The sequence below is a fragment of the Penaeus chinensis genome, chromosome 9 (assembly GCF_019202785.1).
Source record: "Penaeus chinensis breed Huanghai No. 1 chromosome 9, ASM1920278v2, whole genome shotgun sequence".
In the NCBI taxonomy this organism is placed as follows: domain Eukaryota; kingdom Metazoa; phylum Arthropoda; class Malacostraca; order Decapoda; family Penaeidae; genus Penaeus; species Penaeus chinensis.
Genome location: NC_061827.1, coordinates 5,659,349 through 5,674,348, shown reverse-complemented (window position 1 = coordinate 5,674,348; position 15,000 = coordinate 5,659,349). Strand labels below are relative to the sequence as shown.

Here is a 15,000-nt window from a genome sequence, read left to right as displayed (position 1 = left end):
GCTCCCAGGAGTGTTGAGACAGACCGCGTCATGCAGACAGGGTGTGGCCGTACACTCGTCGACATCGACTTCGCATGCCCTGCCGCTCCACCCTGGGTCCACGCACGCACGCACGCACGCACGCACAGGCATCCGATGGTAGGGGGAGAGGAGGTGGGGGAGGAGGGGGAGAGGAGGGAGAGGGGGAGAGGGGGGGGAGAAGGGGAGAGGGGGGGGAGAAGGGGAGAGGGGATAGAGTTAGTTGGAGATCCCGTAAGGATAAAAAAAAGGACATTAATATTACGTAATCTTCCACTGGCTCGGTAGTTTACGTTGAGCAAATGTAGAAAATCTATATTACTTAATAATTCATTCTTTTTCGTATTTACTATCTATAGTTTTTGCAGAAGCTATAGATAGTAGTAGATAGATAGTAAAATGTAAAAAAAATAATTTTTTCACTCTATTTTTATCATCTAAGTGCACAAGGAAAACCATGGAATAAACAAAGCTTCCAATTAACGATCAAAGTTAAAATGGAGTTTGCATACTAAAATACACATGTAAACAAAAATAGAATCCAAAAATTGATAAAAAGGGGGGGGGGGGGAAGAACATTTAAAAACTCGAAATCTTATATATTTATAAATTCATATATATATATATATATATAAAATAACGGGACGAACACAAAAAATAAAATCCAATATATTAGAAAAAAAGGGAAAAAAACTAAACTTAAATAACCCCGCATCAACCTTCAAAAAAAAAAAAATAAATAAATAAATAAAATAAAAAATAAAATAAACAATTAATAATAATAAAAATAAAGAAATATAAAAGTACATGAAAATAAATAGGAAAAATAAAATGAAGTAAAATCAATGATTAGTCAAAACGAAAACATGGACGAATTTAACCAAGCTTTCTCCCTCGCTCGCTCCGGATGTCACTTCCGCCACGGGAGAGAGGAGAAGGTGATTTTAAAGGTCAGGCGGTGTCTCTCCCTCATAGTCTTCATACCCGTTATTTTTTTTCAACAATCGCGTTCATAACCTGTTTGATAACCGTCTGTCTCTTCGGAATTTTGAACCGTCTTTATAAACAGTTTCATAACCGTCTCTTTCGTCGGAATTTTGAACCGTCTTTATAAACAGTTTCATAATCGTCTCTTGTCGGAATTTTGAACCGTCTTTATAAACAGTTTCATAACCGTCTGTCTCTTCGGAATTTTGAACCGTCTTTATAAACAGTTTCATAACCGTCTCTTTCGTCGGAATTTTTAGACATGTTTTCTAACTTCCTTGATAACTTTGTGAATAGTTGTCCTTATAACTGTCTTCAGACCTAATTCATAATCGTTTTCATACTCTTCTTTACAAACGTTTTCACAACTGTTCCTATAACCGTCTCCAGACCACTCTCATAACCGTTTTTATTCAAATTTTCTTATCCACTTATGTAACCGTCTTCAAAGCGATCTTCTCGCATGTCTTTTCAAATTCTCCGAACTAAGCCCATATGCAGCATTCGATGCTATGTGTGCATAGTGGAAAAATATATCAAACACCTAGTGTGTGTGTGTGTGTGTGTGTGTGTGTGTGTGTGTGTGTGTGTGTGTGTGCATAAGTATGTGTGCGTGCGTGCGTGTGTGCCCCTTGGTTTTTATATGTAACTCCTTATTCTGGGAGAAAGGCTACGCATTCACTTACAAAATAAGTTATTAATATAGAAAACAAAGTACTCTACATCTACAGGAAGAAAAGCAGGAGGACAAGTCGATCGGTGCATAGGACAACAAAGGAACGAGCGAGTGTCTTCAGCGAAAACTTTTTTTCTTTTTTTCCTTTCTTCTATAGTCGAGATCGACCCTCCATGACTCAGCACTTTGTATGCCTCGACGCAACAGCTCTGTGAGTCATAAAAAAAGGCGGGAAAACGTATCGTCTTCTTGAATCGCCTTTTAGATTGTGGGTCTGATAAATAAATAAATAAATACACAAATAAATATATATATGTATGTATGTTTTTTACGAAAATTAAATTAAAAAAAAAAAAAATATATATATATAGTGGAGATTTTTATTTTTATTTCCGTTGATATATTATTTCATTAGGAATGCTCATCATGATTTCGTTATTACAAATTTAAGCACTGTCGTTTACGCATATAATATCTGTAAAAAAAAAAATGATCCTCTCCATCATTTTCAAGAAGCAAGGATGGAAACTCAAACTTAAAAATAAAATAAAGAAAGAAAAAGATAAAGAAAAAGAGATAAGGAATAAAAGATAAAAAAGACAGAATATTCAAAAAAAATTAAGAACCAGGAAAGGGAGAAAATTGAAGATAATGAATATGGTGGGGAGAATAAATAGGAAAAATAAAATAGAGAAATGAAAACAGGGAAGAAGATGAACAGAAGAATGGGAATAAAAAGAATAATAATGCAAGAGCGGAAATCCAAAAATAAAGGAGAAAGGAGACAAAAGGAAGAATAAAGAAAAAGAAAGTAGGCAAAGAAAATTGAGTAATGCAAATAATAGTAATAATAATAATAAATAAAAAGAAGAGAATGGGAAAGCAAAGGAATAATGGAAGATACTGAAGAAAGCACAAACAGAATACAGAAGCATAAAACAGGAGAATAAAGCAAGGAAGCAAGCAGGAGGGGAGTAAGGGAGTTGTAGCAGTCGTAGGGAGTAGGAGGAGGAGGAGGAGAAGGAGGAAGAGAGAGGGAGAGGAGTAGGAGGGGGAGGGGGAGTAGGAGGAGGAGGAGAAGGAGGAAGAGAGAGGGAGAGGAGGAGGAGGAGGAGGAGGAGGAAGAGAGAGGGAGAGGAGGAGGAGGAGGAGAAGGAGGAAGAGAGAGGGAGAAGGGAGGGAGAGTAGGAGTAGGAGGAGGAGGAGAGAGGCAGTAGGAGGGAGGGAGAGCAGAGGGAGACATAGATTAGAAGGGAGGGAGAGTATTAGAAGAAGAAGAAGAAGAAGAAGAAGAAGAAGGAGAAAGACGAGGAAAAAACGGGGAGAGAAAGAAAATCGAGAAACAGGGAAGGAAGGAGGAGTAGGAAAGAGAGAGGGAAAGGGGTGGATAGGAGAACGAGGGGGGGGGGCGTTGAAGCAAGGAAAGGAAGGGAAGGGACAGTCTCTGAACAAAAGAAGTAGACGACATAGCGTGCGCAAGTAACCCCTCCCTCGCCCATTAGTGTTACAGGCAATTGTCTTCGTTCTCTGAATATGTTCTATTTGCTTGCCGTGTGTGTATGCTTGCAGTATTACGAAACTAACTTAAATGGGTAAACGTATTCTTTTTTTTTTTTTTTTTTTTTTTTTTTTACTTGTACCTTTATTAAATTGATTTAGATTCACTTTTTTTTTTTTTTTTAATCGTAATGTAAATTCGGTGTCAAAGTATATAAGAATAATTGGACAATCGTGAACATATATATATTTTAACTACTTATATATGTTATTATTATCTTCTTTTTTTTTTTTTTTTTTTTTTTTTTTTTTGAGTGAGGGAAGATAAATAAAGAAGACGCGGCTTGTTACCTGCTGGTATGCTAGGGAAGGTCATCACGTGACACATGACACGAACTGACACGGGTCATAGAGAAGGTCCCGTGACAGAGATGGCCTTAGCGAGCGAGGCAGGTGCGCAACAGACACATTACGGAGACTGACAAAAATAAATTATCTTCTACCGTATCGTTGCTGCATCGCATTTTTTTTTTTGGGGGGGGGAGGGGGGCGGTATACCTAACATAGTCATGCAGCAAAAAACAAAAAACAAAAGAACAGTATTGCAGCACCGTCGCATAATCACCAGTAGTTCTGACGTCATAACTCAGAGCTTACCAATCCAAATACTACTTGATCACGTGACCGCTCAGCTCAGCACGATGGCGAGAATTCAAACAGGTTTTTTATTTATTTATTTATTTATTTTTATTATTATTATCTTTTAACAGCAAAGAAAACAAATTATCAATAAAGGTTTTGAGGATCGGGTATGAGGAGATCCTAAACCTTTCATTCAAACTGACGACAGATTGTTTTTGTTTTTTATTATTGTTTTTTCCCCCGTTTTTTCCTTCTTCCACAAAGAAAACAAAGCATTAATAAAGATTTTGAGGATCGAGACCTTACTTGCGCTCGACAACCCCCCCCCCCCCCCCCCCCCCCCCCGTAATAAAGATGAGTTAGCGTGTGGTGCCTAGTGATTAACCCCCTCCCGCCAACGACCATCATCGTACATCTGGAAGTCGCAGGAAAACAACGTAAGTCGCACAGAGAAATATCGGATTATTCGCACAGAGAAATATCGGATTATTCATCTTATTTATCTTCACCATACGTCTCCAGATTAGATCAGAATACCCACCATAGATACGACTCGTATCTATGGTGGTATTTCCATTTCATATGATGCCAGATACCATCATTATTCGAATGGTCTTTGATATGCATGGAAAATGTCCCATTGATAAAATATAAGCGATATGTATTCTGTCGTTTAAGATTTCAGTCTATAGTATTTCTAATCTTGTATGTCAATCGAACAATCTAATCCGAATATCAATAGAAATACGAATTATAAGCTTAACAATACCGTAACTGATTCTGTCATTGTCAATCAAACATAATCAATACACCTAAAATCAGGCATATAAAAAAAAACGTGTCTTAAAATCCGCAGCGAACTTACGCCTTTTCCCCCCTATCTCTCTCTCGCATTATTCTTTTTTCTCTTACATTTATCCTCCGACCACTATCCCAAGGGCCGTCCGCGCCTTGGTAGAAGTCCGCAATTGGGGGAAGACCGCGGGGTACCTTCACCCAGTCCGCACGCGATCATCTTCATCTATACAGATTTTCCGTCCTCCTCCTCCTCCTTCTCCTCCTCCTTCTCCTCCTCCTCTTCCTCTTCCTCTTCCTCCTCCTCCTCCTCTTCTTCTCCTTCTTCTTCTTCTTCTTCTTTTTCTTCTTCTTCTTCTTTTTCTTCTTCTTCTTCTTCCCCTTCTTCTTCTTCTTCTTCTTCTTCTTCTTCTTCTTCTCCTTTTTTCTCTAATCGATGCGAACCCGCTGGTCTAATTGCGTTTTTTAAACCCTTTTCTGTGGGGAATAATAAACCTCTTTATCTCCTAGTGAGCTTAAAAAAAAAAAATAAAACTTGTCTGTAAGATTTCCTTATCTTAAATAGCGTCTGTAGAGCACCTTACCTAATTGTCTTAAAGAAAAGAAAGAAAAAGAAAGAAAGCAAGAAAAACACGTGCTATTTATAAACCTTCGGTATCACCCAAGACAGATTTCAGATTATGAACGTTTTTTTTTCACATTCTTTCATTTCAACGCTGGAATTGGTTTTTCTTTTTTTTGTTTGTGTGTCTCTGACCGCATGCGTTTCATGACTTCTTTGCATGATGTCCCAACGTCTTGCTAACTTGTTGCGGTCTTTGTTGTGCGGGCGTTTGTTGCGAGGGCGGGCGTGGGCGTAAGAGGTTATTGTCTGTGTGCGTGTTGTGTGTGTGTGTGGCTGGGTGGGGGGGGGGTGTTAGTGCGGGGGGGGGGGGTGTATGTGTGTATGTGGGGGGTGGTTGTGTGTATGTGGGGGGGGGGGGAGGGGGTGTTTGTGCGTGTGTGGGTGGGGGTCTTTGTGCGGGTGTGTGTGTGGGGGGGGGGTGTATGTGGGGGGAGGGTGTATGTGTGTGGGGGGGTGTTTGTGCGTGTGTGGGGGCAGATGATTGTTCGTGGGTGGGGGTGTTTGTGCGTGTGTGGGGGGAGATGATTGTGTGTGTGTGGGGGGTGGGGTTATGTGTGTGTGGGGGGGGGGTTATGTGTGTGAGGGGTGGTGTATGTGTGTGGGGAGGGCAGTTGTTTGTGTGTGTGGGAATGGGGGGGGCGTGGCCTTGTTTGCGTCTGTGTTTACATGTATATATGCATTACGTCTGTATTTGTCTCCCTGTTTGTACCCGTGAGTCAAACCAACAACATACCCCTCAATTTCCACATACCTCACCAACATACCCCCCACCCCTAATCTCCACATACCTGAGGGGCAGTCACAGGTGTACGAGAGGGCGGGGCCGTCCACACACACGCCCCCATGGAGACATCTGGGCCCGTCGCTGGTAGATAGATCTGTGGCGTTGCAGACACTCACGTCTATTTCGCAATTGACACCTGAGAAGAAGAAGAAGGAGAAGGAGAAGGAGAAGAAGGAGAAGAAGGAGAAGGAGGAGTAGGATGAGGAGGAGGAGGAGAAGAAGAAGGAGAAGGAGAAGAAGAAGAAGGAGAAGGAGAAGAAGAAGGAGAAGTAGGAGAAGAAGAAGGAGAAGAAGGAGAAGAAGAAAAAGGAGAAGAAGGAGAAGAAGGAGAAGAAGGAGAAGAAGAAGAAGAAGAAGTAGAAAAGGAGGAGACAGAGAATAGGAAGATGAAGATGGCGGAGAGTAAGAAGATGAGGAAGACAGAGAATAGAAAGAAGAAGAAGAATTAAAAGGTAATTTACATATTACATATTTTAACCTTACATATCTAATCATTTTTCTTTCTATTTTTTTCGTCATTTTCTCTAATTTTCTACTCACTTTCTTTAATTGTTTTGCTCATTTTCTCTCATCTCTTACTCATTTTCTTTCATATGTTCTACCTTTTCTTACATCCCTAATCATTTTCTCTCATTTTCCCTACATCTTTACTTCATTTCCTCTCATTTCCCTTCATCTCTTCCTCATTACCTCTCACTTTCCACACATTTTCCCTTCATTTTCCCCAAAATTTTCTCACTTTCCTCATTACCTCTCACTTTCCTCATTACCTCTCACTTTCCCTACATTTTTTCCCCTCATTTTCCCCTCACCTTCTCTTCATTTTCTCTCACTTTCCCCACATTCTTCCCTTCATTTCCACCCATCTTACCAGAATAGCCGACCGGGCACGTGCACACATAGTGGTCCAGGAGGTCGATACAAGTGCCATTGTTTTGGCACGGGTTACTCTGGCACTCGTTGACCTCGCTCTCGCAAAACTCCCCTGGAATAAAGTTAGTAAATTGAGTTAATCGCACTCAGAAAAATAGAACAATAAATAAATAAATAACAGTAAGATAAAATCATAAATCAATATTAATAATGAAATAATAATAATAATAATAATAATAACAATAATAATGATAATAATAATTATAATATTAATAATTGGAATTGGAGATGAGAGAGAGAGAGAGAGAGAGAGAGAGAGAGAGAGAGAGAGAGAGAGAGAGAGAGAGAGAGAGAGAGAGAGAGAGAGAGAGAGAGAAAGAAAGAGAGAGAAAGAAAGAGAAAGAGAAAGAGAGAGAGGGAGAGGGAGAGAGAGAGAGAGAGAGAGAGAGAGAGAGAGAGAGAGAGAGAGAGAGAGAGAGAGAGAGAGAGAGAGAGAGAAAGAAAGAAAGAGAGAGAAAGAAAGAGAAAGAGAAAGAAAAAGAGAGAGAGGGAGAGAGAGAGAGAGAGAGAGAGAGAGAGAGAGAGAGAGAGAGAGAGAGAGAAGCATACAACCCGACAAACAAACAGAACGAAACACAACAACAACAACAACAACAACAACAACAAAAAAAAGGACAAAACACCACCAAAAAAAAAAAAAAAAAAAGAATAAAGTAAAACAATAAAAAAAAAAAAAAAAAAAAAAAAAAAAAAATACAAACAGGGGGCCCGTATATCTAATAAGGGTTAATGCACTTGACGACCCACGCCGGGAACATTTATAACACGGGGGAGATTTTTACCCACACGCTCAGAACACCGCTGTCGATCATTGCGTGTTACTGACGAAGAACAACTAAAAAGTGTTATTGACGGAGAACAACTAAAAAGTGTTATTGACGAAGAACAACTAAAAAGTATTATTGACGAAGAACAACTAAAAAGTATTATTGACGAAGAATAAATAAAAAGTGTTATTGACGAAGGATACCTAAAAAGTGTTATTGAAAAGAACTAAAAAGTGTTATTAGAGAGAACAGCTAAAAAGTATTACTGGCGAAGAACAGCTAAAAAGAGTTATTGAAAAGAACTAAAAAGTGTTACTGACGGAGAACAACTAAAAAGTGTTATTGACGGAGAACGGTTTAAAAGTGTTATTGACGAAGGATACCTAAAAAGTATTATTGAAGAGAACTAAAAAGTGTTACTGACGGAGAACAACTAAAAAGTGTTATAAGAGAGAACAGCTTAAGTGTTATTGACGGAGAACTAAAAAGTGTTATTGAAGAGAGCTTAAAAGTGTTACTGACGGAGAACAACTAAAAAGTGTTATTGAAGAGAGCTAAAAAGTGTTACTGACGGAGAACAACTAAAAAGTGTTATAAGAGAGAACAGCTATAAAGTGTTATTGACGGAGAACACCTACAAAGTGTTACTGACGGAGAACAACTAAAAAGTGTTATTAGAGAGAACAGCTAAAAAGTGTTATTGACGGAGAACAACTAAAAAGTGTTATTGAAGAGAGCTAAAAAGTGTTACTGACGGAGAACAACTAAAAAGTGTTATAAGAGAGAACAGCTAAAAAGTGTTACTGACGGAGAACACCTAAAAAGTGTTACTGACGGAGAACAACTAAAAAGTGTTATTAAATAGAACAGCTAAAAAGTGTTATTGACGGAGAACAACCAAAAAGTGTTATTGAAGAGAACTAAAAAGTGTTACTGACGGAGAACAACTAAAAAGTGTTACTGAAGAGAGCTAAAAAGTGTTACTGACGGAGAACAACTAAAACGTGTTATTAGAGAGAACAGCTAAAAAGTGTTATTGACGGAGAACACCTTAAATTTGTTATTGACGAAGAACAGCTAAAACGTGTTATTGAAGAGAACTAAAAAGTGTTACTGACGGAGAACAACTAAAAAGTGTTATTGACGAAGAGCAGTTTAAAAGTGGTACTGACGAAGGGTACCTAAAAAGTGTTATTGAAGAGAACTAAAAAGTGTTACTGACGGAGAACAACTAAAAAGTGTTATTGAAGAGAACTAAAAAGTGTTACTGACGAAGAACGGTTTAAAAGTGTTATTGACGGAGAACACCTAAAAAGTGTTATTGAAGAGAACAGCTAAAAAAAGTTATTACATCGGGATTAGTGTTATCATTGTAGTGTTGTCATGAACTGCATATTCATTTTTCATTAGCATTGTAATTACTATGATGATGATGATGATGGTGATGATGATGATGATGATGATGATGATGATGATGATGATGATGATGATGATGATGATGATGATGATGATGATGATGATAATGATAATGATAATGATAATGATAATGACAATGATAATGATAACGACAATGATAATGATAATGATAACGATGAAGATGATATTTATAATAATAATCATTATTATTATCATCATTGTTATAATAATAACAATTATTAATCACCATCATCAGTTTCTTATCATTATCATTATCGTTGCTACCATCACTATTTGATAAGGAACTACTACAATTATAATCATTATTACTATTATCATTAATCATTACTATCACCCTATCACTAATAATGCTATTGAAATAACAGCAAAAACAACATCGCTAACAATAGTAACAAAAACAACAGTTTCAAGATCATAATATTTCTCAAGAGAAACTTAAGTATAGTGTCTTATGCAAATTACTGATTTCATGATTAGTTATGCACGATTCTACCACCAGTTTTATCCCGAATATTTACTGAAAACGTTTATATTTTCCTTTTTTATTACTTGACCTGACCTGACCTGATCTAACTCAACCTAACTGGAATCTGTAGGACAATATATGGATAAACATGCTATAAATATTATTATTATTACGTTCTTCAACATTTTTTCTTAAACCCGTAGAAAACATTTCATGGAGGAAAAAAAAACAAAAAAACTTCATGACAAAATTACTGATATATTTTTTTTTTTTTTTTTGTGAAACAACACGGAAAAGAAAATATTATTAACGTATCATTATGTTCATTAACCACTTAAAAAAAGCAACCCGTCCCCCCCAAAAAAAAAACAAAAAAAAAAACGAATAAACTTCCATTAAAACAAACAAACAAAAAAGAAAATAATAAAAAAACGAATAAATATCGACAAATCTAATAACTAACAATAACAATAATAAACTATACAACACGAACGATAAATAACAGGCTTTAAAAAAACAGGTAACTGGCCCTGCGAGAGAGGAGAGGGCCAGGGGAACATACCTGTATAACCCGACGGACACACACAGATGAGTGCCGCTACCTGGTCGAGGCAAGTGGCACCATTCCGGCACGGGGCGGACCAGCACTCGTCCCAGTCTGTTTGGCACTGTAGTCCCGTGTAGCCGTCGGTACAGAAACACGAGTACGAGCTGTAGTCAGGATACATGTTACGTAGAGCTGGGGGGATGTTTGTGTGGGTAAAGCTGTGGGATGTCTGTGTGGGTAAGGCTGTGGGATGTCTGTGTGGGTAAGGCTGTGGGATGTCTGTGTGGGTAAGGGTATGGGATGTCTGTGTTGGTAAGGGTGTGTGGGTAAAGCTGTGGGATGTTTGTGTGGGTAAGGCTGTGGGATGTCTGTGTGGGTAAGGCTGTGGGATGCCTGTGTGTAAAGCTATGGGATGTCTGTGTGGGTAAAGTTCTGGGATGTCTGTGTGGGTAAGGGTGTGTGGGTAAAGCTCTGGGATGTCTGTGTGGGTAAGGGTGTGTGGGTAAGACTGTGGGATGTCTGTGTGGGTAAAGCTGTGGGATGTCTGTGCGGGTGAGGCTGTGGGTAAAGCTGTGGGATGTCTGTGTGGGTAAGACTGAGAGTGTGGGTAAAGCTGAAAGATATCTGTGTGGGTAAGACTGTGGGATGTCTGTGTGGGTAAAGCTGTGGGTGTGGAGTAAAGTGTGTGTGTGTGTGTGTGGGGGGGGATTGGGGGAAGGTTATGCGTGTTTATATCTGTGTGTGTGTGTATGTGTATGTGTGTGTGTGTGTGTGTGTGTGTGTGTGTGTGTGTGTGTGTATGAGTGTATGTGTGTATGTGTATGTGTATGTGTATGTGTATGTGTGTGTGTGTGTGTGTGTGTGTGTGTGTGTGTGTGTGTGTGTGTGTCTGTGTATGTGTGTGTGTGTGTGTGACAATACACGTATAGCTGTACAAACAAACAATATACAATCTACGAAGAAAATATAATAACAACATTAAAATCAAACACCAACAATATTCACAAACACCCACAATGCAAAAGATACCCCCCCCCCACTTTTATCCAATCTCCCCCTCTCCCTCTCCCCCCTCCCCCTACTCCCCACCCCACCCCCCCTCCCCACCCACCTCCCAGCCTTACGCACCCCCCCCCCCCCTCAAAAAAAAAAAGGAAAAACAAAAAATGGAAAAAAATAAGACGGAAGAAAAGCAAAACAAAATAATAATAATAATAAAATAAAGGAAAAAAGAAAAACGAAAACCGAGAAAAAGGAAAACACGAAAAGCAAAACAAAAGAAAAAAAGAAAAAAAAAACAAATACGAAAAAAACGAAAATAAAAACAAAGAAAAGGAAAACGTAAAAAAGAAAATACAAAACGGAAAAAAACACAGAAAACGAAAATAACTGGAAAACAGAAAACGAAAAAAACAGAAAAAACAAAAGAAAACCAAAAAAACTAAAAAAAGAAAACGGAAAAAAAGAAAAAAAAAGAAAACCAAAAAAACTAAACAAATTCAAAAAATCTTTTTTTTTTCCGTTTTCATCTTCGAAAAAACACGAAAACACAAAACCGAAAAACCCCCCAAAAAACCCACTCACCTGTTCAGATGATCGACGCAGATCCCGTGAACGCAGGGACGACTCACGCAGGAAAACCCGCCGTTGACCTCCCTCACGACCCCCGCTGCCACGACCACCGACAGCGTGACTGCGAGGTGAACCAAGGTCGTCCTCCGCTCGTCCAGATGTGTCGCTTGTGCCATTATCTGCGCGGAGGAGGTGGGGGAGGAATGAGAGGGAGGGAGGGAGGGAGGGAGGGGGAAAGAGGGGGAGTGGGGGAATGAGAGGGAGGTGGGGAAGGGATGAGAGGGAGGGAGTGGGAGGGAGGGAGGGAGGGAGGGGGGAATGAATGAGAGGGAGGTGGGGAAGGAATGAGAGGGAGGGAGGGGGAATATGAGGGAGGGAGTGGGAGGGAGTGGGAGAGGGAGGGAGTGGGAGGGAGGGAGGGGGAATGAGAGGGAGGGGGAAATAGAGGAGGGAGGGAGGGGGAAAGAGGGGGAGTGGGGGGGGAGGGGGAATGAGAGAGAGAGGGAGGGGAGAATGGGGAAGAGAGAGGGGGGGATGAGAAAGAAAGGGAGGGAGTGAAAGAGAGAGAGAGAGAGAGAGAGAGAGAGAGAGAGAGAGAGAGAGAGAGAGAGAGAGAGAGAGAGAGAGAGAGAGAGAGAAGCAAACAGACAGACAGACAGACAGAGACCCAGAGATAGAGAGAGAGAAAGAAGCAGACAGACAGACAGAGAACCAGAGACAAGAGACAGAAACAGACAAACAAACATGTTAGGAAGAACAATATACCCACACGTTCACATACGATTGTCCCCTCAAGCCACATCCTTTGTTAAAATTCCGTCACTGCAATTTCTTCAGTAAAATTTCCGTTTGTTTACTTCACCATGAACTTTGTACAGACAAGAGCTCCTTTCTTTGCTTTCTATGTTGTAAACCACCGGATTATTATTATCATCCTTATTGTTATTATTGTTATTATTATTATTATTATTATTATTATTATTATTATTACTATTATTATTATCATTACTACTACTACTACTACTGCTGCTATTACTACTACTACTACTACTACTATTAGTAAGTACCACTATTACTGTATTCTGAACTGAATGGAATGGATCAGTTTATAAGCAGATATAAGGAGGTATAAACATAATTAATAAAATATAAGTTTATCATAATCGTTGTTATTTGTCATAAATATTATAATGATATTATTATGTAGATTTGTTTGCTCCCACGATGTCAATCTAAAATTTATACTTTGTACTTAAATAGTTTCTCATCAACATACATATATAAATCCAAACCATATATATACAACTTGTCAACTGCAAATACATATCTATATATAAAATGCATTCACATTCACACACACACACACACACACACACACACACACACACACACACACACACACACACACACACACACACACAAACACACACACACACACACACACACACACACACACACACACACACTCACACACACACACATACACACACATACACACTCATATGTGTATTTGTATATGCATATACATAAAAAATATATATACACATATATATGTAGGTAGATAGACAGATAGATAAACATATATACCTGTATGCGTGTGTATCTATCCATCTATCCATCTCTATCTATCTATCTATACAGATAACCACACATACACACACGCACACATTCAGGTTCAAGAAAAAAAAAAAAAACGTGTACACACACACACACACAAAAAAAAAAAAAAAAAAAATATATATATATATATATATAATAAATAAAATAATAATAATAATTAAAAACAAATAAACACAAGTGCTCACACTAACTATGAGTTCCCTTAAGTTTAATATAACTGCTTCCTCACCTCAAATTTCATGGGAAAGGGAAAGGGAGGAAGAAAAGGTGGGAAGGAAAGGAAAGAGGGAGGGAGGGAGGGGGAGGGAGAGGGAGAGGGAGAGGGAGAGGGAGAGGGAGAGGGAGAGGGAGAGGGAGAGAGAGAGAGAGAGAGAGAGAGAGAGAGAGAGAGAGAGAGAGAGAGAGAGAGAGAGAGAGAGAGAGAGAGAGAGAGAGAGAGAGAGAGAGAGAGAGAGGCGGAAAGGGTGAGTGGGTGAGAGAGTAACAGGGACAGATGAACACACAGAGAGAAAGAGAATGAGAACGAGACAGAGAGAAATATATAGATAGATAGAGAGAGAGAGAGATAGAGAGAGACAGAGGGAGGAGGGACTAAGGTAGGAAAAGTAGGAGCAAACAAACAAACAAACAAAAACACACACCTACAGAAGGAAGGGAGAGGGGAATAAGGAGAAAAAAAAAAACGACCGAGAAGATACAAACATGCACAAAAAAAAAAAAAAAAAAAAAAATCCTTTCGACTAATCTTCTCAACAAATTAATTTCACCCAAGAGTTCCCGCGAACCCAATCTGCCAATCAATGACTCGCCAGTCACGGAATTATAGGAGAGATTTCCTCCGACTTCCATCTCTTTCCTCGTAGACGTCGTTATATCCACTGTCTACTGTTACGCCCTATGGAGTCGCCGGAAATTAATCACAGACCAGAGGGAGTATTCAGCGAAAGGTCTTCGATTCCGAAATTTGTGTCAGACAAAAAAAACAAAAATGAGGAATATTCTTGTCATTATAGAAGTGAATTTAATCATGGTCGCCAACATCAGGCTTTGATACGGCACAGAATAAAAAAAATTTAAGTGAGATTTATTGCAGTTGTTTTATTACTGCACTCAATCATCTTCATGGAGTTTATGCTGATGTAAATGTTTATTAAACTAGCAGGTTTTACTTTGAGATGAGGCAAAGGGTCGATTTTTTTTTTTTTTTTTTTTTTTTTTTTTTTTTTTTTTTTTTTTTTTTTTTTTTTTTTTTTTTGTCCAGGACCTTTCGTGAATACCGACCCTGATGAGTCACTGAGTCAGCAACCGTTTGAGTCAACGTGTGAACTTCCGGAATATTAATTTCCCTATTTATTTGTTTGTTGTGATTGCACATATACACATACATGGGGAAATACACACATGCACACAAACACAAACACACACACACACACACACACACACACACATACATACACACACACACACACACACACACACACACAAATAGGAATGCACTCCCTCACTCACGCACACGGACACACACGGACACACACACACACACATACACACACACACACACACACACGAGAAATAATTACATTCCATACCTGACACATGACTCTAAGTTGATCGTGAACAGGTACTCGTCATGC

At 39.1% G+C, this 15,000-nt stretch overlaps 1 protein-coding gene across 1 annotated transcript in view; it reads right to left on the bottom strand.

Moving 5' to 3' along the window:
- The window catches only part of LOC125028517 (protein eyes shut-like), a 52,426-nt gene that overhangs the window by 27,849 nt on the left and 9,577 nt on the right, over window positions 1–15,000 (bottom strand). The window contains exons 2-6 of the mRNA XM_047617867.1: window positions 11,759–11,925; window positions 10,190–10,338; window positions 6,896–7,009; window positions 6,029–6,160; window positions 1–92 (exon numbers count right to left, since the gene is read on the bottom strand). The exon at window positions 1–92 is cut by the window's left edge and continues 22 nt beyond it. Coding sequence (XP_047473823.1) covers window positions 1–92; window positions 6,029–6,160; window positions 6,896–7,009; window positions 10,190–10,338; window positions 11,759–11,922 — 651 coding nt within the window. The 5' untranslated portion in view covers window positions 11,923–11,925. The remainder of the gene's footprint in view (window positions 93–6,028; window positions 6,161–6,895; window positions 7,010–10,189; window positions 10,339–11,758; window positions 11,926–15,000) is intronic.